The sequence below is a fragment of the Ipomoea nil genome, unplaced genomic scaffold (assembly GCF_001879475.1).
Source record: "Ipomoea nil cultivar Tokyo-kokei standard unplaced genomic scaffold, Asagao_1.1 scaffold2036, whole genome shotgun sequence".
NCBI classification, from domain to species: domain Eukaryota; kingdom Viridiplantae; phylum Streptophyta; class Magnoliopsida; order Solanales; family Convolvulaceae; genus Ipomoea; species Ipomoea nil.
Genome location: NW_017618464.1, coordinates 4,744,978 through 4,771,556, shown reverse-complemented (window position 1 = coordinate 4,771,556; position 26,579 = coordinate 4,744,978). Strand labels below are relative to the sequence as shown.

Genomic DNA, 26,579 nt, shown 5'->3' with positions numbered 1-26,579 from the left:
TAGCAACTACTTTTTGAATTCTTGAGCAAAAATTTGTTCAAAAATATTTTTCTCTATTGAAAATTGTATGTGTGGTTGCACAATCCACAATACATACATCTTCTTCATTTGCCTTAGATTTAATCACAAGTGATGATGTATCCATCTTGTTTCTTCAACAAAACAAGGAAATAACTTTTATTAGAAATATTACAAGGATACCAAGAAGATCTTATTGATCTCCAAGATAAAATCATCAATTTTGATGTTCAACTGGCCCAAGAAAATCTTCCACATTCAACTGTGGGTTATCAAAATCGTTATCCATAAAAACATTGTTAGACTCTATATTTTGTCCCTTTCCTTTCAGGGAAGCTTGATAGAGGTCCACAAAGTGCTTTGATGTACAACAAGCGCGTTCACAATGGCCAGTCTTGCCACAACGATAACATATACTTTCATTTTTGGGATAATTTTCACGTTTTTCCTTGTCGTGTTTTGCACTAGCACTTTCCCCTTTTCGGTGGTAACTTTTATTTTTAAAGTTTTGACCACCATAACGATTTTGACCACGGTATTTTTCATGACAGCAACCGCGTCCATAGCCACGACCACTGCCCTTTGTATTTTCATTATAATATGATACCTCATTCACTTCAGGGAATGGGATTGAGCCAATAGGGAGTGACTCGTGGTTTTTCAACAACAGCTCATTATTTTGTTCAGCCACCAGAAGGCATGAAATCAATTGAGAGTATTTGATAAAACCTTTCTCTGTATATTGCTATTGTAACACCATATTTGATGCATGAAATGTAGAGAATGTTTTTTCAAGCATATCTTCATCAGTAATTCTTTCTCCACATAACAACAACTGAGAGCTAATTTTGAACATAACAGAGTTATATTCGCTCACAGTTTTGAAATCATGCAATCGCAAGTGAAGGTGTGAAGCCAATCATAACAGGCTTTTGGAAGAATTACTGTTTTCTGGTGATCATATCTTTCTTTCAGATCTTTCCAGAGTTGAAAGGACTCTTTCACAGTGAGATACTCATCTTTTAACCCTTGGTCAAGGTGATGGAAAATGAAAATCATTGCCTTTGCTCGATCTTGCATCGAAGCATCATTATTTTCTTTGATAGTTTCACGAAGACCTTTTGCATTTAGATACATCTCAACATCCAATACCCATGACAGGTAGTTTTTTTCCGAATAGATCAAGTCCCACAAATTCAAGATTTGTAAGGTTTGACATATTAGTAATATTGGATAAAATATTATAAATTATATAAAGAAAGATTACCTATGTAATGGTTGCACTCGAGACTTCGTGCTGATAACGTGTTGTGAATATAATAATAATAATAATAATAATAATATTATTATTATTATTATTATTATTATTAATAAGATGGAATAGAACAATAGCTATATTTTAGCTCAGTGAAGGGAAGAGAGAATTACTATATATTCATATATCACTTCTGTGTGTTAATACAAGGAGTGAGGGGGATATATATACTATCAGGATTAAGAATAAGCAAATATATAATTTGCCTGACATGGATAGATGTTAAAGTTAGTCTAGTTGGTTGGTTACTCAAGAGATAGCTTTGCCTTGTCCTACACTAGGACACGTGTTTCATTCCTAGCAGCTACTTTTTGAAGTCTGAAGTCTTGTGCTTCTTCTTGGGCAAGAGCATGCCTTCTTGAGATCTTGTGCTCCTTTTTGAGCAAGATCATGCCTTTTTGAGGTTGAGGGTTTAAAACCCATCTTGGACATCCACTATTTCCTTCTGTTTCATAACATATTATGTATATTTCAATAACGTTTCTTTACTCTCGATTTAGATTTTTTTTTTTTTTCATTTTCCCTTAGAATATGCCATTATTTATATACAGAATGAATGTTTGTATTGTATCTCTATCCAATGAGAGGAGATTAGGTGGCATAATACTGATGGGTTCTGTTTTATGTATCTACCCACAGTCTATTTGTGCGTTCTGATCTGCCTATCTGTTTAGGTGACACGTATCATGGTCATTGGTTCTTGTCTCATGGTCATGGTGCTATACGGTTGGTATAGTAGAGCCTTAGGCTTCCTTTAACATCTCTTATCGGTGCGCTATTTGTCTTGTGTTATATGTTATACAATTTTGTATCTTAACCATATGAATTTTGTACATGACATAAAGTAAATATAATATGCGTACAAGGAAACACCAAAGTGTTACTTCAAGGTGTCACTTAAGATGGATGCATGAAATCAAGAGTTTGAACATATGTGTCACTTAAGCAAGCCCATATGTCACTGAATTTCAGTAATGATGTACAACCAATGACTATGATACGTTTTGACAAAAGTAGTACCACTAAAGTATAGTTTTCTAACATGCATGCCCAGTTTTGAAACTGAAGAGGCTTTAGTGTCATCACCCATCCTTGCCAAAATCATCTTCATCATCCTTCATGTACTTCTCTTGCACTGCAGCAACTGTAATGTTTGTTAAGTGAAACAATATTTTCTGTGCAGTTAACGATCAAGTATGTACGCATGTGAAATCAACAATTGTTTGTGTAGATGCCATAACATCATAGCAAGTGGACTTCTTCTATCAGACTAGAGATTTGCCTAAGGAACAACAAAAACATTAGAGTGAAAAAGGATATCGATAGTAATCCCAGTCAACAGGACCAACTGCGATTTTGCTGAATTCGACTGCACTAGCATCGATGCCAGCAAAGATGTACCCGTTGCTCTTGTCAATCAATTTGACGAGATTTCCAACGCTCTCCTTATCCTGAAATTGCAATTTGGTTTGCGGATACAAAATCATCATTAGAAAACAACAAGTGTGTGACTTTTTTGTGTTTTGGGTGATTAAAGAAAACAAAACTGCTCCCATACCTGAATATCCAATGTTGTGAAATTCACAAGTCCAAAATTTTCTACCACCTCGCAGAGCTCCTTTGTAAGCTTTCTGAAAAGTTAATAAACAAAAGAGAAGGTCATGAAAATTAGGGTGTGTTTGGTTCGCACATAGGAATCGGAATCGGAATGGGTATCAAATACTTGGTAATGGTAATGGGTTTTGGTGAAAGTATTTAACATGTTTGGTAGTAGGGTGGAATGGGAATGGTTACTAATAGGAGTGCTTGAAAATGAATAAGGGAATGAAACCCTTATTGTATTTGGGTATGAGTTTTTCAATTGATGGGGTATTCGAAACCCATATAGTGTTCTAAAAACCTATCAACCAAACAACAACAATCACTTTCATATCCATTCCTATGGGCAAAACCCACCAACCAAACACACCCTTAGTTCCATCTCAAAAAGGCATCTTGGGATTCTTCAAATGACAATCTAAGAAGAATGATGATTATAACAAACAGAAGCAAACAGTAACTGGAGGTAACTTGGAACACCTGTTATATATATAATTGAATAATTGATGCTTCATATGCTTGCAACCCTCTAATCACAGTGAATACAAGAACTCAACATTAACAATTAGGAAGTTTTCCTACAATTGGACGAAAAAAAAAAAGGAATATTGCATTTATACAAAAGATTTAGCCACCTGTACTTAGAAGACCGTGGATCCTGATCAAGATGATACTGCAAGTAAGATAAATCTTGTACATCTGTATAGAAGTCCAGATTAAAAGCTGCAAGTACAAACCAAAACAAAAAAGTGTCAAAAACACAACAGAGTCAAAAAGAGATGCATAAGATGCCTAGATGAGCATCTAAAGAGAATCTGATATGCTTACCTAGCTTTCCGTAACTTTCAATAAGATCAATCTTGGACAGAACATTGACATGGGGTAATTCCAAATGTAGCATGGTTGATAATGACAAAAGCAATGCACTCACATACTTTCCAGGATCACTACATAGATGTGCATCAACTAAATGCACTGCAGTCAACTGCATTAAAGATAAAACTCTTAAGAAAGGGAGTGGTTTTGCCTCACATATATAATACAATGAATCCAAGTGAATGTCGAAAGATGAAATACAGGAAATATCATTTGAAAGGTCTAACTATACCATGAGATTCAATTTCTTAATGAGTTTCATGATCACGGCTTTGGCATTTGAATGAAGGAAAAATAGCTCCACCTGACCCGGGAGATCAAAGAGGAGGTAGTGATCTGCAGGAATCAATTTCAAATAATAGAATCATCAGCTAAGTATTTTCTCAATCATACATCCAAGTACTTCTAAAAAAAAAAGGAGGAAACTTGTATGTTTCTCATGATGGCATATACCTGAGATCGTCAACCTTTAAGAACTAGATTATGCAGAATATTTTATATTTTTCAGCACTTTTAACACTTCTATGTACCTAGCTTGTGTATTAAAGAATCAAGACATCTAGCATTAGCACATTAGATTATTAGAACAGTTCATCAGCCTGTGCATACATTTAACGCTTCATTGCAAAACCTGCTTGTATGGTTTACAGGACACTCAGCCTAGAATATTAAACAACTCTCTTTCCATTTGGTATTAGGATATTATCTTTAATATTTGAATTAATTTCTGCTTGAAATACATTTCAAATTGATCTACTTTGCTACAACTACAAAGGAAGAATTAGTTTACTCTGATATGTGCTCTGATTAAAAGCATGAAAGATCCACAAACATCTAAATACAATCAAGCAAAATATAATAAATTGAGTCTCAATGGAACCTTTAAGGAGAGGTTTCAACTTGGATTCTAACCAGTCAATGTTCTTCTCAAGATAATCCATGCAATATACAAGACCTGCAAGGCATAGTTAGAGAAAAACTGTCAGAAAAAGCCATGTTCCAGTTATGGTAAAAGTAATTATTATTCATTTAAGCATTTAGTGAAAGGCCATAGGGCAGTTCTAATGAGCTTCATACAAACTACAATATACTTGTACAACTGAAATATAGTTGTGTCCTGAGGATATGAACAGGTTCAAGAAACCTAGTGAGCCAAGCACCATCAGAAGTGGGAAAGCTCAACATTTCCTCTGAAGAAAAGGACAAATCTTATTACCATATGGAAAATGGGAAAGAAACAGTACTTCACTACTTCTCATTGCTGTTTTTGTCAATTGCATAAGATGATAGCACGTTCAAAACTTATTAGGAACCTTAAATTCCAGCAGGATAAAACAGAAGTGCAGGAAAAAGCAGAATTACCTCCATTGGGACCTAGAGAATGCTCAACCATCACATCACTCAGTTTAACGAGATCCTCAATATTAATAGCACACTCGTATCTTTACAACATAAGGGAGAACAGACTGAGCTCTATTTCAATACCCATCAAGCTATGGACATTGAAATGTCATTAGGCATAATACCATACAAATAGCTTAATCAAAAAGGATACGGCAAAGAATCATTTGCAGGATCCAAGTTAATTACAGCAACTTTCCTACAATACAATTATTAAAAAGTTATTAGGGAATAAAGAACTCAACCATACAAATGATGAAATGAACTCCTATTTTTTCTAATGTAAATTTACACACAATTTGAAGTTCGAAACTCTAACCATCTTAACAAATACTTCAGGCACACCAGAGTTCTGTGAGAAAAATAAAAGCCAACAAATAAGATTTAGGAAAGTTTAGGGTAATTACCGGCCAATGAGTTGGAGAAACTGAGACATGCCATTGCAATAAGTGGTTTTGCCGGAGCCCGGCGGCCCAATCACTATCTGACCGAACACCATTCCTGTTATATGGAATTACCTTTTTTGCTCTCGGATACGCGAACTATGAGCTTAAGTGTTCGCTTCAATTTCGCCGAGGGTGAAAAGTAATCAAACACCTATCTATTACCAAACTTTTGTAATTTGACTAGGTTTGGACTATAATAACTAGAAGTTGTTTACTTGAACCAAGACTAACTGCTATTATTCTGAATGTCTACCATTTAAGAAGGCATGATATCAACTTGCGTGGACGATGCTATTGAGCCAAGCTAATAAATTGTGGACAATACTAAAAATACACAATTTATTAGCTGAACTCTAGATGGTGTAATGAGCCAAGCTTGGGTGGACGATGTCGATCTTTGGGTGTCGACGACGAGACTTGGAGTCGCGGCCGGGGTCTCGACTGGCTGGGCTTCCCGGAGAACAAACGCTTCTTCAGTTCGTCGCCGAGTGGAGAGCTTGCTGCTTCTTCCCTTTTCTCCTCATCAGGTAGGGTTGCTTTTGGTTTTAATAAATGAAGAAGATTGCAAAAAAAAAAAAAAGGAATAAGGTTCAAATTGGCCACTGAACGTAACCTAAAAATGCAATTAGGCCACTGAATAAAAAAAAAGTGCAATTAGGTCATTGAACACTCCAAAAATGTGCAATTTCACCTAATAGCAGGTTACCCTCAAATTTAGCAGGTTATCTGCTTACGTGGCAGCTGAGTTGGCATTTTTAATAAAATTTAATTAATTTTTAATAAAATTTAATAATAAATTTTTATTAAAAAAATTTTTTTAAAAATAAAACGACTTTATTTTATTTTTTATTTAATTTTTTCCAATTTTTTTTATAAATTTTATTATTAAAATTAATTATTAAAAATTATTTAAAAATTATTAAAAATGCCAACTTAGCTGCCACGTAAGTAGGTAACCTGCTAAAATTGATGGTAACCTGCTATCCGGTAAAATTGCATACGTTTGGAGAGTCCAGTGGCCTAATTGCACATTTTTTGAGTGTTCGATGGCCTAATTGCACTTTTTTTCGTTCAGTGACCTAATTGCATTTTCAGGTTACGTTCAGTGGTCAATTTGAACCTTATTCCAAAAAAAAAAATGAAGAAGATGATGGATTATATGATTTGGGCCGGGTCAGGTCCATTTGGGCATACCTGGTCTAATTTTTTTAAAAAATACATTTTGGACCTTCTATGGTTTATTTGGGCTTGCTTCAGTTTTTCCTTCATTATATTTGAAATCTTCTAGTTAATTGATCAATTTAATTTCTAAAGTTTTGTGGAAATAGTAACTCAATAAAATTCTAGGTGTTAATCATCAGATGGTAAAACGTGTAACCGAATTATCTAAAACAGTATGCACTAGTTCAAGTTGTGGTGCAGTGGGAAATTAAGACACAGAAGCAGAAGTAAGAAGTGAGTAAACATGCACAAGAACACAATAGGTTTGTTAATCCAGTTTAGAATAGCCATTCTTATGTGTGGAGGCATCACAAGATGATTTGCTCAACTCTTCATTCATAACTAGTTGAACGTGTTTACTAAACAAACAGCTAAGAACGAAGACTTTGAACTTGTGGCTAATCTTTAGCGGTGTAGGTGTGTCAAAGTTTTCAATCCTGCAAGTTGAAACTCTCCCGAGAACTCAATTGTGGTTTATGGTCTGAGATCATCAAGCATAAAAAATCAACTTGACATAAATAGAATATTCATCAAGTTGCTCTGCTTAAGCTTCATTGAAATGCCATTGAAAGTATTATGTGTATGCTGAGTAACTTCTTGGAATTCATCAAACTAATTCGCTTGTAGAAGATGGACACTTATATCAGTCCTTCCGAAATTTGCTTTAAGTGCATAAATGTATTGGACTTCACACTGAACTAGTCTTTGTGTTTAGTTTATCCTTAGTATTCCATATTCGTCTTTAGATAACCTCCGAACTAAGTCTCCTATTTAGTACATACTCAATCTATTACAAAATACAAACACTTTTTTGAACTAAATCATGAACGATTGAATTATTCCATATAACAAAAACAACTTGGAGGAGTGAAAAATATTTTTTCTCAATGATCAATATTTTATTAACCATTTCTCATAATTTGAACCAAATAAGGTAATATAACATAACAAACTCAGATTACCTGAACTAAACACCCCCTTATAAATAACAAATATTTTATTTATAAACAGTATATAATATATTTTAATACAAGTATTACATTGTCATATTAACCCGGTTCCATCTGACCAATAAGAATATGTATGTCTCACACAAGTATATCGTTAAATTAATGATAGTTAATGTCATTGTATTAAGCAAATTAAAATAAAAATATTAAAACCTTTCAAGTACCCGTAAAAATTGTCTATTGTCATTTTTTTTTTATTTAAACCATTAAGTATACACAATTTTTTTTTGCAATGAAGTATACACAATTTAATTTAGTTTATATGTAATTATTTATCAACTAGGTGTTTTAATTAGAGCACAGTTCCTGTATTTGCGCGTATTTGAAATGTCACAACTCTCAAGAGGGGTGACTCCCTTCTTCCTCAACATTCGTCACCCCATCCACCCACTCAATCCAACCCCTCCCCCCTACCCCGGTGGGCCCCACACTGCAAAGAATTCCTGATTTCCCTCCTTATTAGCACGTCCTGCATATCATCTCCAGCCTGAGCTAGCATTTTTTTTTTTCTTTTATTTCTCCTTTTAACTGATTTTTCTACGCCCTGAGATGTCTGATACACAGGCGGAGCTTTTGCTCCCGGCGGAGATTCTCGACGGCGATTTACGCATGGACCCGTTCGCGTTCGGGTCGCCCGGTGTCAAGACCAAGCCCGACCCGTCACTCTGCTTCCCCGCGGAGTTTCCCTACCATGTGTTCTCCGGTTTCCCCGAGATCGAAAGCGACGAGGATGACTTCCTTGCTGGGTTAACTCGCCGCTTGACTCGGGTCTCTCTCGACCGCGCTTACAACTACACTTCTGCTCACCGTCAGATGGAGGTACTCTTTTCCGGCGTTTAGTTTCGGAACTGAAAAATCTCCGTTGTGTGTTCTGAGCTTTGGGTTTTTTTTTTTTTTGGCTTAGGATGGTAGCTTACTATCAGGTTCACCTCAGTCCATGCTGAACCGGGTACGTAGCTTGTCGGGTCGGAGCGGCGGGTCAGGCAATGGACCTTCTATGGCGTCGTCTCCGAGTACTACTACGCGGCTGGAAGCTAAACACGACGACTGGAATCTGATATACCAAGCCGCCGGTCAGGTTGCTAAGCTAAAAATGAACGCCGGCGATGGGCCCTTCAGGAACCAATGTCTTCCCGGCGCTCCTCGAAATATCAACTCCGTTCATCCGGTGAACGTCCCCCAATCCGCCATGCCCGATGTCCATGTAAGCGTTTTGTTGATTTTTTTTAGTACCCAATTGTTACTTTTTTCAGACTACTTTTTTTTTACTATTTTTCTCCATTGTATAGTTTCGTGAAGCAAGAGGGGACCAAGCAGCGAAGCAACAGGAATATATTATGTGGAACCGGCAACAGCTACTGCAGAATCGAAGAAACCGGGTCGGGTTGGAGTCTGGGCCATTTCTGGAAAGCGAAAGGAGGAGGGGACAGGTACTTGGATGGCCTTCTCAGCAAGTGGACAATCAAACCCAGTTTTCCAGGTCGAACATGAAAACAGCTTTTCTCGGCGGCGGCGGCGGCGGAGGTGGGAAGCGGGAGTGTGCTGGCACCGGTGTCTTTTTGCCCCGGAGATACGCCTGTTATAACGGCAATACTCCCACAGATTCTCGCAAGAAGACAGGTACAGATAATTCTCCGTTTGTTTTCCAATTTCTCGCGAAATTTTACTGAGCCCATCATATTTTGGGTGTAATTTGCGTCTCTAATGCTTGGATTATGGCGGAAACTCGGGCTCTTAAATCAGTGTGTTAAGTCCCGAGTTGTTGCTTCTGAGTTCTGACTCAGTACTACTGAAAAAGGCTGATTCATTACTATCATCAGATAAAGAAAAAGGAGCTGCTTTTCAGCCCTCCTACTACTGCTTTAGTCTTGGTCTTTCTTTAAAATAGGAAAAATTACGTATCAAAGGCTCCAAGATAATACTGTGACAACGTTTTCAAACCCTGCCCTGTCTTTCCTGGTCCCCTCTCACTGTGAAAGCATGAAGCCTATGATGTTTTCTTGATTTGGATAATTAGCCTTAAGCAATCTGGTAATCTTAGTTTCTTTAATGGTTTTGCTTTTTTTTTTTTTTTTTTTTGAGTTATCGGAAACCTGGTTAAACCCTCCTTTGTGAACCTAGCCAGCAAATGACTACAGAGATAACCAGCTTAGGTTGCGCATAGCTAATCAGTTCAAACTAAAAAGACCAATACTCAATAGACCGCTCCTATGAGAGTCGAACTTGTAACTTTGTGATTAATAAGTCAATATGTTGATGAACTTGGTTGGGTTGTCCCAAATTTTGTTTCTTTTGAGTGGGTGTGGAATTGTCAATGGAAAAAGGGAGGAAAAGTGTTTGGTGTAGGCTTGAATGTGAGAAAACAGGTTTTTCCTTATTCTTTCTGCTTTGTGCCATCTTTTAAGTGGATGAGTTTATGCTAAGCACCTGCTTTTTTATCTGGAATTTTTGGTTGTCATTGCGGTCAATCTGGAGCGTATCTTTCTTGCTTTTCATGTCATTTTCGTTCGAGTATGTGTGCGATTGCATCACCATAAACAGTTCATTACTCGTGACAGAACAATCTTGAGTTGTTGAGTGTATCCATATGAAAGTCTGTCAAGTTCACACACTCTGTTCTCTCGAATTAGACCAGTAATAGCACTGATGAAAATCGTATTTTTCTGTTTCTTGAAAACCAGCGTGCCCTGTGGCGTTGCATACAGGTATGAACAAGAAACCCGTGGACTCGACTGGCTTGGTTCAACCTCAGCCACCATATATCACAGATGGTATGCATAATATAACTTGAACTGAACTTTCATCCTGGAAATCGAAACTTTTGTCATCTTATTAGTAATGTGTTTTAGGATTTGCATATGCAGAAATCATGATTTCCAGAAGGCGTGCTGCAATGCTATCACAGCAAGTGAAGAATATGCGCCCGGATGGAGGCATCAACCATGAACCACAACTTCCTCAGGAATGGACATATTAACCTTGAACTATTTGGAAATTCAGGTTCTGGGGGGTAGTAAATGTGGTAGATAAGTAGTGTTAGCTAGACCATTGATAGAAAAAAAACAAGAAAATGGTGTTTGGATTTTCAAGAATTGATGAATGATGGATCAGATGGTAGTAGATGAGCAGCAATAAAGTGGTTTTACCCATTTCTGTTTCTGGTAAATCTTCACCTCTGAAATTATATGCATCTTTTGTCAGCTTTAGAGGTGGAAGAAAGGAAAAAGTGTTGGTCAGAGCAAGGAGGGATCTTTTTGTTTTTGTAAAAATAAGAAAATTAGTGGTTCTGAGGAAGAATTGATCTGGGGATGTGAAGGTTTATAAGAAGAAGATGCAGATCCGGACGATCAGCGAACAAGACAGTCCCATTTCTAAGTTTGATATTCGGAGTGGTTCTCCAATCTTTCTTCTATCATTGTAATGTTCTATCTTCGGACTTGAACTAATATGAAGTAATTTTCTAAAAAAAAAAAAAAAAAAAAAAAAAAAAAAAAAAAGAAGAAGAAGAAGATGCAGATCCAGATTCCTCCTTGTACTGCACAATATTATTGTAATAAGAAGTTGTTAGTGTTTTCTTTAATCCCATAATAATAATTAGTTCTGGATCCACTCCTAACTGTTTCTTCATATTGTCATTTTTAAATTCCAAAAGATATTGATGAGTATTTGTACCAAATGAGGAATTTTTTAATGAAAAGTTTTAAAACATCGATTAGTTATTGATGAGAATTTGTACAAAATGATGAATTTTTAAATTGAATATTTTAAAGGGAAAATGGCATTTTTTCTCCTTGAGTTATATACTTATAGCACTTTTCTCCCCTCAATTATTCAAGTGGCTATTTTTCCCCTTAAAATGTTAAATGAACATATTTACCCTTAAAATAAATATTTTATTTATTTTTCTTCTCCAACAAATTATGACCATAATTTGGTTCAAACCAAATAAACACTATAGCAACCAAACCGAAATATTCCAATTACAATTTAGAATCGAAAATCGATATTTAGAGTTTATTAAAATTCCGGAATGGACGGTTCATGTTCCGAACTGAAAAAATAAAATACATTTATTGTTGAATTTAGATTATTTTTAAAATAAAAATAAAATTTTAAAATAAAAACGGTTCAAAATCGCGAATCGGGTCCGGAACCGCTGGTTCACGGTTCAGGATCCAATTTCTTTGATTCATAATTTTAATAAATTGAAATCCAAATATTGGGTTCTAGATCTGAATCATAACCGAAAACTTTTAATTCGATTGCTATAGTGTCCGATTCAGTTCGAACCGAATCGTGGTCATCCCTACGTATACGCAATAATTTGTTGGAGAAGTAAAATAAATAAAATGTTTATTTTAAGGGTATAAATGTCAATTTAATATATTAGGGGGAAAAACCACCACTTTTAGAATAATTGAAGGGGCTAATGTGCTTACCTAAATAATTGAGGGGGAAAAAGTGCTATAAGTATATAACTCAGGGGGAAAAAGTGTCATTTTCCCTATTTTAAAACACTCACTATTATTCTTAAGGGGTGTTTGGTTGGCATGAATTGCATTGAAATTAAATTGCAATTCAATGAAATGATAAACTATAGTTATTTGTCCTTGAATGTTATTATTAATAGGGAAAATGGTCAAATAGGCCCTTGAACTTTAGCTTAAAAGTTAATTAGGCCCCTAAATTTTTTAAAAGTGCAATTACACCCCTCAACAATTCATTTAAGTGCAATGAAGCCTAAAAATAAATTAATGGCCTGCTATTACAGGTCATTAGGGTTCAGACCATTTTCCAGTGAATTTTCTGACAAAAAAAAAAAGTTACCAAGGAAATTTTCGACAAAAAAGTGATCGGTGAAATTTTCGGAAAAAAAAAAAAAAAAAAAAAAAGAGGCGGCAGAATGATGTGAAATAACAAAAATCTGGTGGGCAGTTGGTAAGGGAGTAGGGAAGTGAAAAGAATATGAGAGAAATGGATAAGTGGGGAAGATATGGGGGGTTAAATAGCGATGCGACACGTGTGTGGTTTAGTACGAGGCAGTTAAGGATTAGGTAACATGTTTTCGCGCTTCTTTTTTGGATTTCAAAGCGGATTGGTAACGTAGCTGTCTTCCTCTACTTCACATATTCATCATTTGCTTTCAAATGCCAAAAATAGTAGTTGTCGATTTGATTCTCGTGTCATAGACATAGCTTCAAAATTGTGAATTTTAGTCCATTTTTTTATCCAAAAAAGCAGACAACAATTTTATATTTCAAGATTGTTTTTTGTTTTTTTTTTTTCTATTTTTTAAAAAATAAACCATTCAAGATTGTTGATAAATTGAAAACCCTAAAAAAAACATAATTTTTACATGAAGCAATTTATGAATGTCAAAAGCAATTATCAAGGACTTTTTGGTGTACTGGTACCAAGTTGCTCCTCTATATGGGAGGTGGTGGATTTGAACCTTGGTGGGGACAATTATGGTGACATTTGATGTACTAGCATAAAAACAGTGATTGAAAATTGTGCTTTCAACCGGAAACTATGACCTTGTTTGGAAATTGTGTTTTCAATATCTTTTGGAATTATATCTGCGATCTGTAAAAAGATGTTTGGTAAAATTAGCGGTATACATATAATAATAATTAATTTTTTTAAAAAAAGAGAAATGTGATGTGGGATCAAATCTGATCCCACATTGAAAATAAATAAACAAAAAAAGGACGTTGAGCTCCCTCATTTAAAAGGGGAGATCAACGCCCCATTTTGCATCCCAGCCCATCCGATTCCCACATCGGATGGGCGGGGAATTAAAAGCCTCAGGCTTCATTATTAATGAAGCCTGAGGCTTCTCATTTTAATAATAATAATAACAACATTAATTTTAATTTTTAATTTTTAATTTTTAATTATATAAGGGCATTTTGGACTTTATGCCTAAGAGAAACGCTCCTATATGCATAGTTTCTAAAATCAGCGGTTTGGAGCAATTCGTTGCTCCAAACCATCGTTAACCAAACAATGACTTCGACGTTTTGACCGTGATCAAAACATCAAAGTCTGCGAATCCGATAATAATCAAACATGGCCTATTTATTTCTAACCACTTTTAGATAGTAAAAAAACAGAAGATTTCAAATAGATACTCCGTAATATATATTATTTCCAACTAAGATTTAATGATATGTTTATTGTAATTTCATGTTTTTCCATTCAACATCCGAGTAATTAATATGCCACCATAGTCTTTTTTTTTTTTTTTTTTTTAATTTAATTTTATTTTTTGAACGCTACTTGAAACTCGAAATCACAACCTCCCATATGAGAGTCTAACTCAAGTGTAGGGGTGTTAGCGAACAGAGTTTTCAACAAACTACTCGTGTTCGTGTTCGGTAAGCTAAGCGTTCGTTTATGTTCGTTTGTTAAGGTAAACGAACCATTAACAAACAAAAATTAGAGCTTGGTTAATAAACGAACAGAGCTTGAACAATTGTATGTTCATTTGCTAAGAGATCGTGAACAAGCTCGTTTGTGTTCGTTTAATAATGTTTGTGAACAAGCTCGTTTAGTGTTCGTTTAATAATGTTCGCGAACATGAACGTAGATTATTTCTTGTTCACGAACGAATTGGGATCATGAACATGTGCAGGTGTTTGGTTATTAAAGGTTCATGAACGTAAACCAACATGTTCGTGAACGTGTTTGTTAACGTTAACGAACACGTTCGTGAACGTGTTCGCGAACGTTGACAAACACGTTCGTGAACGTTAACAAACACTAATGAACGCTTAACAAACGAATACGAACAGCATTTTCAAAAACCTTAACAAACGAACACGAACAGAAACACCCCAAAATTCTTAACAAACGAACACGAACAACCTTCGTTCATTTATGTTCGGTTCGTTATCCGTCCTACCCAAGTGCCATTAGACTACAAGGTCTTGGCCCTTTTTGCTTATTATTATTGTTATTATTTTAAAATAAAAACATTCTTGTGAAGTGTTGGGAAAATATTGCCGAAACGAATAATAATTTTTTTTTTCAGAACTATAGACAAGTTTAAATATATATGAAAAAAAAAAGACAAATATTTGTAGGGACAATTTTAGTAATAAATAGCAATCTAATAACTATTAATACATCCGTCCCATTTTATAGTTAACGCCGCTTAACTAAAGTTATTTTTAATATTGTTAAGCTTAGTATTTGTATATAAAATTTATATATTTAAAAACTAAATTAAAAGTACTATTAAATACACAAAAAATTTAAATTTAAAATAAATAAAAAACATTAAAGAAAATAAGCAAAGAATATAGAGTTGGTTTGACCAATAAATAGTAAACATGACAAATAAAATGATTCGCACAAGATATATAATGTAATAAATATCACATAAATTAGGAAATAAAGGAGTAAAGAAGTGAGGAAGATGAATGCAATCCTTAGATGATATTACAAAGCAATACAATGGTCTATTTACACACAAAATAATGGAGAATATCTCACATGACATGTGTTTTGGTAAAATACCTACAAATTAATTAAAATATGTGCAAACAAATTGCATTACGTAAAGTTACAATCAAATCCTCATAAAGCTCTAGTAAAAAGTAAAAACTAGCGTAACAACTTCCGTATGTTAATATACAAGTGATGAAGTTACTTATCTTACCATAATAGCCATTAGTTCATTACCTCAACATATTATAAGTATATATGAAAAAGAAAACATACCAATTCTAAGAATGCGTAAATAATTGATCATGATTAAGAATTCCTTAAGTAAACATCAGAATTTGGAAAGACTATGATAAGAAGCATTATCATGACCTTAATCCAATTCGTTACGCAAAGTTAGTAACCTAAACAGAGATACAACGAACACAAATTAGAGGTCAACCAAAAACATATCTTATAATCTGGGTTTACCTCAACATTGGAGGGTGCCGTGACTGCTGGCTGTTTTATTTATTTATTTATTAATAATTATTATTTAATCCCAGTTTCTGGGTATATAATAATTAATAAAATGAAATAATCAGGGGTTTATTATAACTTGATGATACATTAATTTCCGGATTATATTAATGAATAGATGGATTAACGTTGACGCATGATGGACAGCGATACGCCCATAATTCATGCTTGAGGCATCCACGTTTCTACAATCATTGTTTGTTCATGGACCAATTCTTATAGTATGGACCAGGTGCAAGGTGGACCCTAGTCCTAATTTGAATATTATTAATATTGGAATTATAGATTTATAGAATATAAATAGCATTTCTAAGTTTTGAAAATTTGTAGATACAATACAAGGTCATCAAAAGTTATGAAATTTTAAAATTTAATTGTGAACATTTAGTATGTAAAATTATGTATCTTTTTGTTCGAGTCCACATTACAAGGTGGACCTCGGTCCACAGAATAATTTGCCCTTCAAGACAGCATGCATGCTTGTTATCATGCCTATTATTATTATTATTATTATTATTATTATTTCCAAAAGAAAATGCCATTTTTTATTCTCATGGTTGTAACTTGTAAGACGTGGAAGAAGTGCGTGTTGCGCGTCGTTTATTTTTATTATGAATTTTTTTGTTGATTTTAATTTTTTGAAGAGCTGGCCAAATGCTTGGGCAATCATATCTTTTGTTACAAATTAAATCTTCGGAATTAAACTAGTTATTATCGGATCCTAAAAATATATAATGAACTAATTTGGCTAGTTGGCATTTGATGGATTTAGTCAACTTAGAGTATTTGAAAGTCACGTTTGAATATATATATATATATATATTTTGTCACAATAAGAAGTGTATGAGAGGTAAAGAAGGACAAGAGTCTATACAATCGGTCGGTTTAATTGTATATATTGTTTTCTCACCGTATGAGGGAGCTATAAAGGAATTAAAGACGAATAATCGAGTATTCGCAATTGTTAGATTTAACTGTATATATTGTCTTCTCACAGCCTCAGGGGGGATATATAGAAGGACAAAAGTGTATGCAACTGGTCGGTTTGTCAGTGTATATTGCATTATCATTGCCTATAATTTCAAACAGAGAAACTGTATGTGTCCTCCCTTAATTGTTAGAGAACCCCTAGCTAATCTTAGACAAAGAAAATGGTCTATCATCCCTTAATTGTTAAAGAGTTGCTGTCTATACCACAAGCAAACAAATCAACATAAGTTGTCAATAAATGACCAACTCAGATTATGATGGTCATTAACCAATATATAATTTCTACAAAAAGTAAAATTTCAATATTTGTAATTATTAAATCAACTGTTTCACCATCTTCATTGGTTGGTGGCAACCCTATAAATGATTGACCTTTGAAGTCATTATGAGCCTACATAATGACATAATTGTGATCATGACTTAAGATATGAATGGCCACTGCTCCTTGCAGATAGGCACAACTTTGGCTAAGTTTTTACATAGTTGACTTTCATCTTGGAATGGGCCGGGCTTGGTAGCTTTGGGCAGCCTTCGAATTAGGTACTTGGTACCACATATTCTGTTTATGGGTTTGGTTTAAAATGACCCATAGGCCATAGCTCATAGCCCATATCGCCATGATCACACTTAAACTAGATCGGATTGAAGATGTGGGAAATATACTTTATTTTTATTCATTAATCTTTTATAAAGTAGAAATTATTAATTTATTTTTGAAAATGATGTTTTGGGAAAAAAACATCATATAAATTCAGCAGTTTCATGCACTATATACTTTTCTGAGCTGCCATACAACTTATGTCCTTAATCAACCTGTCCAAATAACACCAAGAAGAACCACCTTTGCTAACACTTTGTTTTGCCAAATTTGCCATCTTCTCTGCCCTTTCTAAGAACTCATCTTTCCTCACTTCCATCAAATCTCTTATTTTCTTCTCGATATCGACTCGATCGCATGAGCTCTTTATGGTCACGCCGAGCTTCCAAACCGTTTCAACCATCCTGGCATTCACGGGTTGGTCCGCGAAGTGCGGCCAGCAAATCATGGGCACTCCGCAAATTATACTCTCGAGGGTCGAGTTCCACCCGCTGTGAGTCAAGAACCCGCCCACGGCCCGGTGCGATAAGGCCTCTTTTTGCGGCGCCCAGCCCACAATATAAGCGGTGGTTTTTGTGATCTTCTCCTTGATTTCCGCCACGAATTTCTCCCCTCCGTCGTCGTCGGTGACGGAGCCGCGGCGGATCACCCACAAGAACCGCTGTCCGCTGTTGAGAAGGCCGTGCCAGAGCTCCGTGAGCGTTTCCCTTGAAACGGTTATTAAACTTCCAAGGCTGACGTAAATAACCGACTTGTCGGGCTGTCGGTCGAGCCATTCCATGCAGCTCCTGTCTTCTTCTTCTTGCAGATTAATATACTGTTTGATTGATTGGGCTTCGAGTTTGGCCCGCAAGTGGGCGTGGAATGGCCCGATGGCGTACAGGTTTGGAACCCGGGCCCGAATATGATCGAGCATGGGTTTTTCCAGATCCTCAAACGTGTTGAGTATTAACCCGATGGTTTTAGGATGTCTTGTCTCCGACAGGACGAACTGGAAACTCGGCGCCGATAAATCGTCCACTCGGCAAAAACTGGGTAGATCGCCGCGTCGGAGGAAATCTTCCATGCCCTCCACGCTGCCCACCGGCTTGTCCAAGTCGTTTCCTGCCATTTAAAGTAAGCCCATTATTAAGGTTTGATTCCATGCAATATGCATATGTCTACTCTGTTTATTTGAAGGTTCAGCCCTCAACCCCTTAGTTGTATCGAAATTAATATACAAATTTCTACTTTTGTGATAAGGTTATAAAATAGTTTAATTGATGACAATAATTTATGTGAAATCTTCTTACACATCTGTATTCGTAAGATAGATTGGATCATGATAAATATAATACTTATATTAGCAAATGTATTATTAATTATGAATAAAGTAGTGTTTGTTACTTATAAGCAAACCATAACATTTTAAGAAGTCAAAGTAGGAGAGAAAAGATTGGAGGCGCGAGGGAAAAAGAAAAAAAATAATATGAAAAAGTCACATTAACGCGCCTAGCAGGTGCGTGCCATGCACACGCTTGAGTAGGCACTCCTGGTGCGCGTGAGGCGCACCGGGCGGATTTATTTTGTTTTTAGGTGGGGCCTACAAATGAATTTACTCTCTCTTCTTCTTCTCTCACTTCCACTTAGGGGATCCTCAATAGTGAGATTTTTGGAGTGGCTTTTGATGTGCCAACTAGGAGAGAGAAGGAAAAGGAGAGGAAGAAACAAAAAAAAAAAAGGAAAAAGACATAAACTTACGCCAAAAAAAAAAAACACACAATGCTTGACACGCCCTGTGCCGTGAGACCCACAAAAAAAAACCATTCTTGCAGGAGAAGCTCAAATTTTCTCATTTCTCCCTTTCTCTCCTCCACATCACCTATGTTACTCTAAAAAGCGGTGCAAAATACACTAAGGGCATCCCCATTAAGGGGTTCTTTCACGTTTTAAAAGAAAATGATGCTTTGTTGGAAGAGAGAGAGAGAGAGAGAGAGAGAGAGAGAGAGAGAGTGAGGAGAGAGAGAGTAAGTGAGTGCTTCTTGCAAGACATGCGGATTTTGCAGATTTGTGGGGCCCAGTGTTTGAGGAGAGAGTTGCGCCTCACATGCGCGAGTCGAATTCTCGCGCCCGCCTGGGCGTGTAATTTATTAATTATTATTATTATTATTTTTCGATTTTAGTTTTGTTTTTTTTTCTCCCCTCCCATTTTCTCTTTCCTAATCACACCTGTAAAATCTTCACACTATTGAAGATGCCCTAATGGGGATGGCCTTAGGATACATGGCCTTAAAAATTGAAGTAATTCTACATAAACTTTCAATTTCTACTCCATTTTCTAATTCCTATGACATCATTAACATGGCATGTCTTGATTACTTTAAAAAAAGATTAAAAAAAATACATGAAGTATTTTTCTAAAAATTGTGCAAAAATCATGCCAAAAACATTGATGAAGATGTCTTAACTTATACTCAAATTCCTCTTAAAAAAAAAAAAAATTACACTCAAATAGGTCTGCAGTAGCCATGCTAGCCAACCGACACCTATAATAAATGACGCATCAGACCTTGTACAAATAATTCCTCAAACCTAGATTGCATTTATGATCATCTCCGTATCTTATTACTTCTCGCATGACCGGTCATTTTTACAGTTACATGCATCATGCTTTACTTTAGAGTTTATTATCAAAATGGTCCCTTGACTATTACGAAATTACTAATTTGATCCTCGACAATTTTTTTACCCAATAAAGTCCTCGACTTTGAAAATGTTAACTATTTTGGTCCTCCGTTAAAATTCCATCTATAAGCTGTTAAATTTAAGGATAAAAAGGTAATTTTATATATTTTATTTAAGGATAAAAAGGTAATTTAAGGACAAAAGTGAAATGCCGGCCGGAGCTCCGTCACATCTGACGAAATTAAAAAGATAATTTCGTCTCCCTCACATCCAATGCGAACAGAGCTCCTCCGAAGCAGCAAGATCCGGTGAAGTAGATTGACGGCGAAGCAGCAAGATCTGGTGACCTTGAGTTCTGCTCCGGCGGCTACATCGGTGAACTCCAGTAGCGGCGATGGTCTCCAATGCTGCAGTAGCAGATCCAACGGTGGTTTTCGTTTCTGATTTACTTTTGGGTTTTTTAATATCTGATTTGGGTTGGTTTCACAACGTGAAGGCGCTGGATATGAACCGGTGGCCGGCGGGCGCGACGGCGGAGGAGGCCGAGGACGCGGCGGTGCTGTTGTCTCCGAACAACGCGGTGGCCACGGATTGTGAACCAGCCCCCATTCGATGACCATGCGAAGGAACCCAGAACAGTAAAGGAAGAAGAAAAGCTTTAAAACCAGTTCCTCTTGACAGTTGACACTGGTGGTTGAGGAAGATAATTCCAACTCATAGGTAAGGGTTCGAAACTAGTAACCGGAAGAAAAGTTTTAATAAATAAAATATATGAAATTACCTTTTTGTCCTTAAATTTAACAGTTTATGGATGAAATTTTAACGGAAGACTAAAATGGTTAACATTTTCAAAGTCGAGGACTTAATTGGGTAAAAAAAATTATCGAGGACCAAATTAGTAATTTTGCAATAGTCGAGGGACTATTTCAGTAATAAACTCTTTACTTTATCAATAATAAGAACATATTCTTTACTCTCCATCTCTATTTTGAAGTAAACACACACTCCTTGTTATAAAGAAATACTCCCTCCGTCTCATTTTATGTGTCTATTTCAATTAACGATGCTTGACTGAAATTATTTTTAATTTAATTTTTCATAATGTTAAGTTTGATATTATTATACAAAATTTATATAGTTAGAAACTACACTACAAGTACTATTAAACACAAAAAATTAAATTTAAAAATAAGCAAAAAATTATAAAGAAAATAAACAAGGCAAAAATAGTTGGTTTGACCAATGAATAGTAAGTAGGACATATAAAATGAGACAAAGGGAACATATGTTTGGGTTTAGCTAAGTTGGTTGGATTATTGTTAGCTTGATAATCACAAGATTTCAAGTTAGATTTTTTGTGGGAGGTCACTTATGTGTAACTGGTTTACAAAATAAAAAATAGTGATGTTTAAAACTATGATGAATAGTAACTTTTTTGTTTGAGTCAGTAAACTACTTGGACAACCTAGACAGATTTACTTGGAGCAGTGTTTTTCTGGTAATAGCGGCATATTTTCCTAGTCACAAAAAAATGATGTTTAAAACTATGATCACTAACCTTGGAAGGGGAGCTCTTTGGCTTGAATTAAATTAGGGATGGAGAAGAAAGTCCAAACCGCAGATGCACAAACGGTGCGGAAGTAAATCACGGGAATGCCTAAATCTTCAGCTACTTCACGTACGAATCCCAGAATTCCGTCAGCTATCACACAACTCACCGCCCCTCTACCGCCGCTAGCCACCCCACCGGAACTGATCAACTCTTTAAGAGCGGGTTTCGCACTGGCTCTCAAAGAAGCATGAACATCCAACAACCGCTTCTCCTCCGACCGCGGTTGGTCGTCGGGAAGGCCGTCGGAGATGGACTCGAAACGGAACCCGGTGTACCGGCGGCTGAAATGGGACCGGAAGTCGGCGTTGCTTAAGAGGCGTTTGTGGTTGTGGACGGTGTTGATGAACGTGACGTGGAGGCCGCCGAGGCTGAGAAGCTCGGCGAGGTGGAGCATGGGAGTTATGTGGCCTTGGAATGGGAAAGGGAAGAGGAGGACGTGAGGGGGAAACTGCGTCGACGTTGCAAGCTTTTCAGCCATGGCGTCGGCGAAATGAAGTGTACTGGTTAGCTAGGTGGAGACCTTCAATCAGGGTTGTTTGGTTCCACTCAAATGTATCTCAGTTGGTACATATCTCTATTATATCTCTATCTATCTACTATACTAATAAGAGCCCAAGAGAGTTAGGCCTATAATGGGTAGAAAAAATGGCGGTCAAGTTTTTTAATCAAATGAATTACTCAGATTGATCAGATTTTATTTTTTTCCTTTAAATTTCCTAATTTATCCTTAATGAATATGATTATCCGTTAACTTTTCCGTTAAATATTATCTTTTCCGTTAATTTTGGTTAGTTCACCGTTAACTTACTCATTGATTTCAATAAGAAGGTATTAGGTTCGAACCTCATCCCAATTAAAATTGGCATAATTAGTACTCTATTTTACTCTTATAAAATTAAATAATAATTTAGTAGCTACAACAAAAAATAATACATATGCATTTCTTTAATTTAGAATAGAATTATGTCTCTACAACGTCTTTATTTAAAAAAAAAATTATTATTATAAATAAATTAAATAAGAGAAATAATTTCATTAGTTATATTGTATTTATTCTTCTCCAATATAAAAATTCTTTACATTCAAATTCATCAATTGATTATATTCGCTACATTGTCCCTACAATGTCTTTATTAAAAAAAATTATTCATTATCAATAAATTAATTAAGAGAAATAATTTTATTAGTTATATTGTCTTTATATTTCTCCAATGTAAAAAATTCTATACATTCAAATTCATCAATTGATTATATTCACTATATTGTCTATTATCTTTTTTGTGCACTATTTTTTAATTAAATATCAAAGTTATAATACAAAATAATCCTATATATTTATTTACCAAGTATTTTATTAATACCATGAAAAATTAAAAAAATATAATTAATAAAGTCAATCATATTAACTACTTGAGTGATTTGTTGACAAAGAGAATATTCAAATCACACAACAATTTGAAATGAGAACTACCTCGCAATGTCCTTGTTTGACAAACAGCAGTTAGCGGTTAGCGTTAGCGGATTATATTAGCGAATTTGACCAGCGAATTATATCAACGGTTGGTAAAAAGATATTTGAAAAAATTAGTTGTTTAGATTAACATGTAAAATGACCTAAGGGTATACATATATATATATATATATATATATATATATATATATATATAATAATAATAATAATAATAATAATAATAATAATAATAATAATAATAATAATAATTGTTTAAAAAAAAGAGTAAAAGACATTTTTGGTCCTAAATTTATAGTGACTTGGACAATTTTAGTCCTTTATAAAAAAATTTGCCATTTTATGGACAGAGTTATTGTGGCGAGGACATTTTTGGTCCTCCATTTATATTTCTGTTAGATAACCGTCTGAGAGAGGGGTAATTACGTCAATTTAGGCTATCTCCTTCTATCTATTATATCTATGTGTGTTTTGTTTTCTTCTCGGTCGTAATTCGAAGGAGTCGGAGAGTCCAAGTTGCAGTTGTACAAAGAAATTGCCGGAGAATCGAAGCCGCCAAACAGGTTACTAATCAAATAGATAAAAGGAGAATCGAAGCCGCCAAACACACATAGATATAATAGATAGAAGGAGATAGCATAAATTGACGTAATTGTCCCTTTCTCATATGGTTATCTAACAGAAATATAGACGGAGGACCAAAAATGTCCTCGCCACAATAACTCTGTCCATAAAATGGCAATTTTTTTTTATAAAGGACTAAAATTGTCCAAGCCACTATAAGTCTAGGACCAAAAATGTCTTTTACTCAAAAAAAAATAAGCCAATCATATGAACTACTTGGGGGATTTATTGACAAAAAGAGTACTCAAATCACAGAACAAATTGAAGTGGGAAAATATATCGCAATGTCCTTGTTTGGCAATCAGCAGTTAGCTCTTCAATATTAGTATATATTTAATATTTTATGCCCTAATTTTTATTTGCTCTCCCTTATGTCCCGTATTTGGTTTCAAGTATACCTATACAATTATTTTATTGACAATTATAATCAATCTTGACTATATTAGCTTGCATTTGTAAACTTAGAATTGCCTATTTAAATAGGCAAATTTAACATTCAATTATCTATGCATGAACAATCCAATATAATCTTGCCTTGATATACTTTAAACTATTTATTTTTAAAAAAAAAACATTGGGCATTATCCAATCGCGCAATGCGCGTAAAAAACTAGTCTACTATACAAGGATTCAGGGAGCACATACATGCATATATAATGAGAAGGAATTATATACATATGTGATCTGTTGATCATATAACCATTAATGTGCAATCCAACTGTTAGCTTAGACTTTTAGTTGAGATGGAGCACATGCTTCAATTTGATCATTTTTAAAATCTTAAGTTATGCACGAAGTGTATTATATACGGGATCATCTTTAAAATCCTTAAGTTATGCACGAAGTGTGGATTATAGTCCCTTGGGGATTATTTCTACCACCAATTTGTCACTTAATAAAATGGTTGATTTGGTCCTTCAAGAACTAAAATTGCCACTTCATACATAACTTAAGGGTTAAAACAGGCCGTCGTTATATCGTGGACCGCGATGCATAATCAATTATGCACCGCGCATTAAAACGGCACGCTGTTAGTATTAACGGATTGACACTACAGTGTATCTAAACCGATATTGCTTCACGTATTATTTTTATATTATCAAATGAGAGTGCAGTTATATCAAAATTGTTAGTGTACAAGTTGGTACACATTAATCCTATAATTAGTTGGCAATTTATATAGCAATTTTGTGTTGTCTAAATTAATAAAGCCTTGGACTGCCTCTACTTATGGAAATAAATCTACGGCCATGATGAAGTCAGTATGGATTGATTATGAAGTCAGCATGGAAGGGCTATTCGCATGGACAAGATATGTGGTGGTAAGCTTTTAATTAGTTTGAGCGGTGGTGGATGACTACTGCATTAAGGAAAGTAGTTGAAGGCTATAACTATAAAAGGGATAACACTTTCCCTATTTCTTTTTGGGACACACACTTCCATATTATTTTGGGAAAGAATTGTTCAAACACTATATTCTGGGTTTTATATTGATTGGAAAGAACACGGTTGGCAGCACAGTCTTACTAGAGCATGTTCAGCAACGTCAAGTTGTGAAGTCACTCACGCCATGCACGTATAATTCTGAGTAGATGTTAAGAAGGTGTTGTGGTAGTAACGGCGGGTATCCTTTTGTACTTACCTATTGTATAACTCCCTGGTGAACATCTATAGTGGATTGGGCAGACGTGGGTTGCCCCGCAGACGTAGGAGAAGTGTTCCGAACTGTGTGATCATTTCTTTGTGTTCCTGGTTTTTATTTCTTACTTTTTAATTCTTTATGTTTATCGTATTAGCATAAACTGACACAATTAAAATGGTATGTTAATTGATTATTTAAAAACCAAGTACAACTTTAATTCTAAACTTGCATTCAAGATTCACGGTGTAATTTTAAAAATAGTACTGTAGTTGTGGTGAAATGAAACTGCAGTATATATAAAATGAAACTGAATAACATTTCACATATTTGAGTGTATACTGTACAATGAAGCTGTAATTATATCGAAATGATGAAACTATATTGTATATAAAATAAAATTAAATAACATTTTCACATATTTGAGTGTATAAATACTGAATGAAACTGTAGTTATATCGAAATGAAACTGTAGTTATATCAAAATGAAACTGCAGTGTATACAAAATGAAATTGAAGAACAGAGTTATTTTTTGCGGAACGGTACAGAACGGCGTGAAACAGATTTCGTTTCTTTTCATTAAATAAAATGACGTTGTTTTGATGCGCGGTGCATAATCGATTATGCACAGCGGTGCATGATAAAATGGTCGCGCGTATAACTTAGAAACAACTAAGTCTATACCATGGGTATATATAACTGGAAGACCAAAATGCAATTTTTCCTTATTTTTATTATTGTTGTTGTTATTTGGTTGTGAAAATAATTTAGAATTGGTATAAGTCATGTTGGCTGAATTTGAGGGGACTCTTGCAGTTGCATTGGCAATATGTGTTGTGGCAATCTTCAGCTCCTTGCTTACTAGCATAAGGATGTTGCTCCTACATTGTCGCTGGTGAGATTTGATCCCTGTCTATTTTTTTTAAACTTCACCCATATGATCAACTGACCATGCGAACACCTTCATCTAATAAGTTGATATGACAATTGATTTAGTAACCAAAGGAGAGCTGTCTTATTGACGTTTTTAGTTTGAATTGGTCAACTATTAACAACTATACTGATTTATCTAATTTGATCTTTTGTTGGATAAGATTGCAAGACTGATTTCAGGTACTGAAGATGC

At 35.1% G+C, this 26,579-nt stretch overlaps 5 protein-coding genes across 6 annotated transcripts in view; 1 reads left to right on the top strand and 4 right to left on the bottom strand.

Moving 5' to 3' along the window:
- LOC109148101 (rop guanine nucleotide exchange factor 5-like) overlaps positions 1-21,808 on the bottom strand; it is a 31,658-nt gene extending 9,850 nt beyond the window's left edge. The window contains exons 1-2 of the mRNA XM_019295879.1: positions 21,801-21,808; positions 18,747-18,749 (exon numbers count right to left, since the gene is read on the bottom strand). The gene's annotated coding sequence lies outside the window, so the exon portion shown is untranslated. The remainder of the gene's footprint in view (positions 1-18,746; positions 18,750-21,800) is intronic.
- LOC109147836 lies at positions 236-1,155 on the bottom strand. Its single transcript, XM_019295493.1, has 2 exons — positions 964-1,155; positions 236-763 (listed from the first exon to the last, which is right to left on the bottom strand). Exons 1-2 carry the CDS (start codon positions 1,153-1,155, stop codon positions 236-238), a joined length of 720 nt encoding a protein of 239 aa, XP_019151038.1.
- On the bottom strand, positions 2,212-6,189 carry LOC109148104 (GPN-loop GTPase 2). The gene is made up of 10 exons (XM_019295883.1): positions 5,617-6,189; positions 5,364-5,408; positions 5,171-5,250; positions 4,689-4,763; positions 4,041-4,144; positions 3,761-3,917; positions 3,568-3,655; positions 2,892-2,964; positions 2,654-2,784; positions 2,212-2,479 (listed from the first exon to the last, which is right to left on the bottom strand). The coding sequence occupies exons 1-10, from the start codon at positions 5,706-5,708 to the stop codon at positions 2,416-2,418; spliced, it is 909 nt and encodes a 302-aa protein (XP_019151428.1). The 5' UTR covers positions 5,709-6,189; the 3' UTR covers positions 2,212-2,415.
- LOC109148103 lies at positions 8,265-11,348 on the top strand. Of its 2 annotated transcripts, none has more exons than XM_019295881.1 (5): positions 8,265-8,705; positions 8,791-9,090; positions 9,176-9,506; positions 10,568-10,657; positions 10,736-11,348. In XM_019295881.1, exons 1-5 carry the CDS (start codon positions 8,436-8,438, stop codon positions 10,861-10,863), a joined length of 1,119 nt encoding a protein of 372 aa, XP_019151426.1. In that variant the 5' UTR covers positions 8,265-8,435; the 3' UTR covers positions 10,864-11,348. The 2 variants fall into 2 exon arrangements, with proteins under 2 accessions (XP_019151426.1, XP_019151427.1); XM_019295882.1 differs by having other exon boundaries at positions 8,266-8,705; positions 10,751-11,348.
- LOC109148102 (7-deoxyloganetic acid glucosyltransferase-like) lies at positions 17,537-22,293 on the bottom strand. The gene is made up of 2 exons (XM_019295880.1): positions 21,668-22,293; positions 17,537-18,549 (listed from the first exon to the last, which is right to left on the bottom strand). Exons 1-2 carry the CDS (start codon positions 22,197-22,199, stop codon positions 17,615-17,617), a joined length of 1,467 nt encoding a protein of 488 aa, XP_019151425.1. The 5' UTR covers positions 22,200-22,293; the 3' UTR covers positions 17,537-17,614.
- Positions 22,294-26,579: the final 4,286 nt, after the last annotated feature.

Bases quoted from the DNA above. Each gene is read 5' to 3' on its own strand.
- LOC109148103 (XM_019295881.1), top strand. From the start codon at position 8,436: ATGTCTGATACACAGGCGGAGCTTTTGCTCCCGGCGGAGATTCTCGAC. The intron at 8,706-8,790 runs GTACTCTTTTCC...TTTTTGGCTTAG, and splicing joins CTGCTCACCGTCAGATGGAG to GATGGTAGCTTACTATCAGG. The intron at 10,658-10,735 runs GTATGCATAATA...AATGTGTTTTAG, and splicing joins GCCACCATATATCACAGATG to GATTTGCATATGCAGAAATC.
- LOC109148104 (XM_019295883.1), bottom strand. From the start codon at position 5,708: ATGGTGTTCGGTCAGATAGTGATTGGGCCGCCGGGCTCCGGCAAAACC. The intron at 4,145-4,688 runs GTTCCATTGAGA...TGATTCCTGCAG, and splicing joins GTTGAAACCTCTCCTTAAAG to ATCACTACCTCCTCTTTGAT. The intron at 3,918-4,040 runs GTATAGTTAGAC...TCTTTAATGCAG, and splicing joins TTAAGAAATTGAATCTCATG to TTGACTGCAGTGCATTTAGT.
- LOC109148102 (XM_019295880.1), bottom strand. From the start codon at position 22,199: ATGGCTGAAAAGCTTGCAACGTCGACGCAGTTTCCCCCTCACGTCCTC. The intron at 18,550-21,667 runs GTTAGTGATCAT...TTTAAATGGCAG, and splicing joins CAAAGAGCTCCCCTTCCAAG to GAAACGACTTGGACAAGCCG.
- LOC109147836 (XM_019295493.1), bottom strand. From the start codon at position 1,155: ATGTATCTAAATGCAAAAGGTCTTCGTGAAACTATCAAAGAAAATAAT. The intron at 764-963 runs GTAATTCTTCCA...GTGTTACAATAG, and splicing joins GATATGATCACCAGAAAACA to CAATATACAGAGAAAGGTTT.